This window comes from Morone saxatilis, unplaced genomic scaffold (assembly GCF_004916995.1).
Source record: "Morone saxatilis isolate NCDOM2014 unplaced genomic scaffold, NCSU_SB_2.0 Contig10, whole genome shotgun sequence".
Lineage (NCBI taxonomy): Eukaryota > Metazoa > Chordata > Actinopteri > Moronidae > Morone > Morone saxatilis.
This window is the reverse complement of record NW_023339652.1, coordinates 17,308,234-17,316,255: the sequence shown is the minus strand read 5'-3', so window position 1 is coordinate 17,316,255 and position 8,022 is coordinate 17,308,234. Positions and strand designations below refer to the sequence as shown.

The 8,022-nt window shown below is 40.0% G+C and overlaps 1 protein-coding gene across 1 annotated transcript in view; it reads right to left on the bottom strand.

The window, feature by feature from the left end:
• Window positions 1-363: 363 nt before the first annotated feature.
• Window positions 364-8,022, bottom strand: part of mkln1 (muskelin 1, intracellular mediator containing kelch motifs) — a gene marked incomplete at its 3' end in the record, with an annotated part of 22,815 nt that continues 15,156 nt past the window's right edge. Inside the window, 5 exon segments of the mRNA XM_035679250.1 lie at window positions 364-4,050; window positions 4,766-4,820; window positions 5,190-5,292; window positions 6,307-6,446; window positions 7,555-7,669. Coding sequence (XP_035535143.1) covers window positions 3,929-4,050; window positions 4,766-4,820; window positions 5,190-5,292; window positions 6,307-6,446; window positions 7,555-7,669 — 535 coding nt within the window.

Sequence of the window (8,022 nt, the reverse complement as noted above, 5' to 3'; positions counted from 1 at the left end):
AGCAATTCGCTAGCTTATTATTATTATTATTATTATTATTATTATTATTAGTATTATTATTATTATAAGATGCTAGTTTAAACTGATAATCGGTGCAGTTTCTTTGCCAGGTAAACCTGAAACTTTAAAATTTAGAGGTGTCAGCAGGAAGAGTTTATAACCTTTGAACTGATGATGCTAAGCTAAACTAAACTAAAAGTGGCTGCTAGCAGTAGCTTCACATTTAGTGTACATAGTATAGTTGTTCCCCTGTCTTCTACACAGCAGCTGGTTTCATTTCACTTCAGTATCATATAACAAATGTTTAGTTGAATATCATGTCTGGTTTTGTTAGGTACAACCAGTAGCTAATGGTGGCTAATNTAGCTAATGGTGGCTAATGCTAGCAAACTTTACTTTAGACTGATATTGCTGTGTAACTGAGTTCACTGTAAATGCTGTAGCATTTAGCTATCTCCAGTGGTTGTAGTTAAGCAATATGTTACAGGGGCTCGTTTTAATGCTTCAGTACATTACTTTTCCAACATCAGTATGGCCCTTTAATTTTCAAAACAAGTGCATTAATATAAATTGTAGCCTATAAATTGCCACTAAAGAAACTCATGAGTTAACTAGTTCATGTCTCAGTAAACACACTGAATTTCACAGATGTGACCCTCCACGCAAACTAGTGTTAAATAGCAACGAACGAACCATCTTTCTACCCAATTCTGCCCCTCCAGTCAAACTATCCTAATGATGTCCTCAATGTTCTTCGAGCTCATAGTTAGAAAGAGTACTGATCCTGTACATTAGACAATTATGTACAAGTTGTGGTTAACAGTCGTAGCAGATGTGCCAGGGACGTCACACAGTGTTCTTATGTATCACAGTTGTTCTAAATGTCGACTGGGAGAGACATCATTGTTTCACCAATGAACACTGTTTTTGTTTTGCGATGGGATGTTAGTGATCATATTTCCACTGAAAAACAATCCTTTAGCATCTGAGCGTCATGGAAGACGATGAACAAGAAAACTGACATGGTGGGACTTTGAGTGACCAGTGAGCACCAATGAAAACTAACCTCAAAATCCCCCAAGAAATGATTTGGTGGCAGCAGAGGTAAACTTTTCAACTTTAAAAGCATGCAGCTGGTCAGCGCTACTGGTTTATGAGAAAGGATGCGGTACCGCAGCCAGACTCAACCTCCCTTCAGAAGTGTCCTTGAGCAAGACAGCAAATCCTCCAGGGCTACTCGTGTGGTCTAACTCTCCACCTCCTTATGGAAGATTTGAGCAGTAAGTATTTTTACCCTCAAGTCTGGTCTTTCTTTTTCGCGATGTTGCGACCAATTTTTGACACCACATCACAGGAAATTATTCCTGTGAAACACATTCCAAAGTTAGTGTTTGTGGGAAGCTTTGTGGTGCGTGTCCCTTCCTCGTATAGCAGTTTCCCACTCTTCCTATGTGAGTAAACCAAGTATGGTGTTGCATTATCAGAATAGTAAGTGAATGATCAATACAGAAACTCACTGTCACTCTCTGAATAGTGTTTCTTAAGGGAGATAAAGAAGAGCAAAGCAATCGTTTCCCACTAGCATTCAGGCAGCCAGCTGTGTGTGAAAGTCTAAGACCGGCTCATGTCTGGCAGACTTCTATTGGATAAGTTAAATAACAGCTACCAGGTTTGTGTCTGTAAAATTAACTTATACCATGGCCACGGAAAATTCTGGATTGTGATTGGCTGACATGGACCAACTTTTAATAACAGGACACCAATGACACGAGTGTTTGTTTGCAGTTCTAAATAAATATATCAGTGTTGATTTGGGCCTTACATGTGGTCCAAATCAGATACAGGTTGGACTTACTGCAATGTAACCAGTGTGAACAGTCATACCAGAATTCACGTTACCTTTATGTCACTCTAGATCAACATCAGTCATGTAGGTTACTTCAGGACCGTGCCCTGTTTACATTGGAATCTTATATGGGCCACATTTAACAAAAAAAGGATCTGATTTGAGCAGTAGCGTTCAGTAAAGTCTACAGCTGAACTAAATGCTAACCTCAGAATGCTAACAAAGACAAAATTACAATGTTAGCATGTTAATGTTCATAAAGGTATTTCTTTTTCAACCCTCCTAGTTTAGCGTGACAGCATGCTACATTTGGTTTTAAAAACAGCACTTAATACAAAGTACAGCTGAGGCTACTGTTCTGTGGTTGTTTTTGCATACCTGCCCAGGAACAACAGATGGAAATTAGCTGTTAGCTAACTCTTGTGCGCCTACTCTTAACTTTCCCTGCAAAAATAAAACAAAAAACGAGATAAAAATCGATGGGAACATCGTAAACTTAGGTATTCTGACCTGATAATGTTGCTACATGAAAGGTCAATCATCCTGAGGGTGACATGAACTTCTTTTTAGCCATGCCGCTAATTTTTTACACTAGTTAAAAAAATGCATTTGATGATGTATGGCATTTGGTTGGCAACTGGCCATGGTATAAGAGTTCTAATACCTGAAAGGTTTGTACATTACATGGTTGTAATGGATGACGCGGAGGCAACACTGGTTCTGCTCAACCCTGCTGTCCACTTCACAAATCTATTCAGGGGCACATTTTTTAGAGGAAAAAAAGAAATATTTCACCCACTAATTCATCACTCTGAGGAACATTGTGTTAACACACTATGACAAACAGATCTCAAATGCCTTTTCCCACTCTTAATTGTCAAACTGGATTACTGGCACCGGCACTTCATTCGCACATGCACACACGATTGTTTTCAACTCTTCCCAATAAGTAGTAATGAGTATTAAATGCAGAGCCACAAAATTACTGTATGTAGGCCGTGACTTTTTGATGAAAAGGGACAAGAGAGAACATGATCCAGCACAGAATCTGTTCAACGCAAAGAAAGTCATCTATGTATATTTACATATTCTGTACAGCATTTAACCACTTAGAATTAAGTTACAATGCATTAATTACTGAGGACAAAAAACCTTGTGTCTCCTGTAGTAAATCCAAATTTACCAGCCAGTTTTACAGGGACAACAATCAAAACCAATATAAAAAGGTATATTTAGATATATATTAAACTTTATCTCTCTATTGTTCATACAACACTATTACATGTTTTGACTCTTTTTGCCTTTGCGAGGTTGTCACGATCATAAATAGGGGCATGAATTACAGAAAAGCGAGCAAACCAAATCATCAAAATGAACATTCACATTAGATTTTGCATGTGAGCTTATAGCTGTGGAGAGTGAAGTGGTTTCCTGAATCATGGTCACACCGTCCTGTCTTCAAAATGAATGATCAACCAGCAAATTTCAACTTAACTTTCGCAACAACTGACGTCATCTCCTCATCTGTTTTGCTGCAAACATGTGGATGGACGCCTGTGGTCGACCGTGTGGGCGTTTGCGTGGGTACAAAGCACAAATCCAAGAAAAAAAAAGAGAAAATCTATGAATAAAAGACTGCAAACAAATACGTGCAAATCTTGTTTTTTGGCCTTAAGATTTCTGGTGGGAAAAAAATCAAGTGAAGATGAAAAACACAAGTGATGTTTGGCAGAGTTTAGAGGGGTTTTGCGCGCTCCAAGTAATTTTCATCAGCAAGAAAACCAAAGGGATATCTTGGGAAAAACACACACAAACTCCTCAGGTCGTGGAGTTCCCAATCGTATCGTATCCCAATACCACAGTGTTGTTTAAGTGTGCGTGTTCGACCCTCACCGTCAGGTAACTGTGACAGAGGGAGGCTTCCAGGTGAAGGGTAATCCCATCAGCGGGGTTCAGGAATAGAAAAATAACTGGCCTCTTGTCTCCTCCGTCCCCATCGGGAGCATGGATGGGTAGATGTTCAGTCAGTCCGGTGGGTGAGGTGACGGGGGAGGAGAGAAGGGGTGTCAGAGGTGGGAGGCGCTAGAGCGTGATGAGGTCTACCAGGTTGCCCTTGGGCGGGGTCATGCTGTCCGGGAAGAAGTTGACGAGCGTGTCGAAGAGCTGCGTCCGCTGAGCATACGTCTGGTCCACGTCTGAGAAACCTGGGGAGAGGGTTGGGGAGGGAAAAAGGCAGACAGAAAAACAACAGTTAATCCAGAAAGAGCACGGTGCTAAAGACAGCAGAATGGAGGACTCTGATGGTGTTTATGCTGATTTAATGTGTGTAAAGTGTACACTGACAGAAGCTAGCACTAATGAGCTGTTTACACTGCTGTAAATGTGTAAAAAAAATCAACTGGAGAGGTCTGTCACTAGCAGAATTTACTTTTTCAGTCAAATCCGGTGATTTTCAATATTTCCCAGGATTCATTTGATGGAGGATAAGAGAGAACAAGACATTGACTTCTTGTTCTGGTGGAGAAAAAGTAAGTGGTGCAACTCTTCTACCTTCAATAAGAAAACTAAATTGCATTCTTACATACTGAGACTACAGTTCCTTTAATAAAAAGGTACAGCTAGCTACGTACAGTAGACTCTGCAACTGCATTACACATAATAGCTCCTAAACATGAGCATGTTAGCAGTTTGGCTAAATCTGCTCCTCTGCGTGAATCTGGACATTATTTTATTCTATTTATTGTATTATTTTTCACAAACTTCCTGGCATAGGTGACATACCAGCTAAACTCATTCTGAAGTGAAACATGTCGGGCAGCTCTGTCTTATTTATGTGACACAAAATACTGAATTGAATCTAAATCTTGTTCCTGTCTGGACACACATGTGGTTCTGTATGAACAGAGATCAGGGTCTTACCCAGAGGGATGAAGTCAGAGCTGGACTTAAAGAGGGCCGAGGGCAGGAGCTGGAACTGAAGCACAAAGCAAACTGTGTGAGACACTTTCACATTAGACGGCAGTGAACAAACAAACAGCCACAGCAGAAGAAGCTCCTGCTGCAGCATACCAATGAGGGCAGAATACACACACATACACACATCCAGCTGGACAGATTGTTAGAAATTATAGCTTATAGTTATGGGGCTTCTGCATAATTCCCAGGCTTTTATCTACATTTTCTCTGACTCTATTAACCTCTTCTATACTGTTTATGTGTACATTTTAAACTTTTTCGTTCTGGTTTATTTCCTCTTTGTTCTCCCAGTGGTCATTTAATTTAGCTCTTACTTCTAGCCAAGAAAAAACCATGCCATGAAAACCAAACTAATTCTGAAGGGTACCTCTTTGGTCTCATCAGGGTCTGTGTGGTCCACCGTCAGCGAAAGGTCGTTCTGCAGGTACTTTAGTGCACTCAGCGGCTCCGATTGGGCTTTCTCCTCAAACCTGGCAGGTCCAAACACACTGATAGTGAACATTACAGGCACACTGTGGGGCTGCAGTTACAACAAAGCAGCACTAGATGGCAACAGACGCAAAGCAGAGAGGATCCCACCGCTCAGCAGTCATCATAACTGACTTTCCATTACCTTATTACATGACATGATCAGGTCAAAAGGTTGTTTCATTCCCCCCAAATGTTTATATTTCATTTTAAAGAATCAGCTCCTACGCAGTTGCTTTTACTGTTAACAAATAAAATATCTAATGGCAACAAATGTTAAATACACTGACAAACCTTATGAATAGCCAGCTGATATGAAGTTGCTGAATGTGTCTAACACATACATGAAAGTGTCTGAAAACTAACCAAGAACCCTCATTTTTTCATCCTTATGACTTACTTTGTCTAACCTATATCTTACGAGTTACGATCTTCTATTGGGATCTGTAAAGATTTCCTAGAAAAAAATGTCAAATGTGGGATTAACCTCATAATGCGCCAAATATCTGTGAACAATCCTAGTTTATTCTAGTAAACCTGGACTAACTCTTCAACAGAAAGTCTGCGGGAGCACCGATCCCACATATTCTTTTTCTAGATTCCAATACTTGGACAACAGTGTAGTGGCTGATACAAACGACTTATCTGATACAAGAGCTTTTACTTATTGGATCTTTATATACCTCATTGTGCGAAATTGATGGGAGTTAAAATGAGGAGTAACTACACATCATTCCTTTGCTAATAGACCAACATCGTATTAAATTATACTGTTCAAGGTGGTTTATAAAATCCAGTAGGTATAATTTTATAAGGACTCTGACTCATCAGTTAATGTGATTGGTCCCTGCTGGGCAATACCCCATCTGTTTAATAAGGTCAGTATTGATGCTGATAACAGTATATCACACTGCTGCATCAATAAAAAGACACAACACATGTGGTGGTGTGGTGGTGGGAGAAGTGTTGTGTGTGTGTGTGTGTGTGTTGCTGCTGGAAGTAAATTAGCTACAGACCTGTACTTCCTGATGAGATATCTGCAGTGGCGGAGCAGGTACTCCTTGGAGGGCCGACACAGTTTGAGGGACCAGAAGTCGTCTAGGCGCATCTTGGGAGAACAAGACTTCCCGGGGTTCCCACCAAACAGGTAATGCACCTGGAAACACACCTTCATTAGATATTCTATCCCTCAGTGTCTTTATACACACAAACAAAAAAAACGAGTGAATCCAAGAAAATGCATATTGCTTAATTATGTGAAGCTGTTTTCAGATAATTGGATGGTTGCTAAGAATTGCCTAATGAGAGATCTTTTTTTTCTACAGTTAAAAATCAAACTATTTAATACCCCAGAGTTCTGTTGTGATTAATGAAGCCAAAATATACTTTCTGAAAAACTGTGCTAATAAATAATTTTTTTTAAATATCAAACAATTTTAAAGGAACAACTACTCACTGATAATAGCATGTTGTTGAGGTTTGGTTATAACACTGGTTCCAAATTGGATTATTTAAATGTATCACAAGTAGTTTTAAACTGGTTATGAAACACACTCAATTTAATACTATTTAATAAGGTAATACTTTAATTTAATAAGAAGACCATCAGCAAGAAGATTGGTTATTTCTATAGTTATTCTTAATGCCTGCGGTAGAAACACTACCACCTTTGTCCACAGGTGCCACCAGAATCAACACAAAATGAAAGCTCCCTGAAGGGGCTTTAAAAGAGATTGAGGGTTAAATTTGCAAATATTTCTTTTTCTTTTCGTGTCAAGTATTCTACTGATTTCTTCATTTTTTGAAGTGATATTGCAAGGATTGTTGAAAACAACATTTACAAATATGCATGGATAGTTGATTTTGTACTTTTTCTTCTAAACAGATGATTGTAAATTCTTGGAGAATTTGAGTCACATATGTGGTTACTATCATCTCCATCATTTTTTACTGCCTGACTGGCTCTTGACCTTCACCAGCTTTGCTAGGAGTTGTAAGGAGTGTGACTGACATTGTTTTTCAATGTCAACGAGGGAAAAAAAAAAAAGGTGTTGGTGCAACAGGATGTAACAGCTGTGATCAAAAAGTAATGCCAGGTGTGCGAATGAGCAGCTCGAGGAGATGCGTTAACTTGACGCAGCATGAATTAAAATCTGACAAAGCTGAGCTGTAAGCTGGAGTGTTACTACTTGGGTGTCAGGAAATCTGTGCGATGGTGTACTAAACAACAGTGTGTGTGCGAGTCCGAGCTGTGTGTATGTTACCTTGTGCATCTCGTCGTAGACCAGCTGGTGTGCAAAGCGTGGACACGGCTCCTCCTCCTGCAGAGCCTTGCTTGGGTTCTCTTTCACCGCCTGGTCGTTCTTATACACACATGACCTGAGCATGAACACACACGCACACACACCGAAACAAGAAAGAGGGAGTAAATTTACATTAGTGACGAAAAAAAAAAAAAACCTCAACACTTCCTGAAGGCCTCAAGGAAAAGCTGTTCAACAAATACAGATTCTCACGCATGTATAAACACACACACACGCCCACGCAGGCCTAGCAGAGAGGAACGAGCACACGTCAACGTAATGCTGCAAGTGTCTCATTGACTTATTTCACTGGACACCGAGTGCAAGAACAGCTACTGAAATCAATGTCCTGGAACAGTGAGGGCTGCAGCCTGTTCTTTCACAGCCACTGATCCAAACATGACTTGTGCGCGTGCACACACACACACA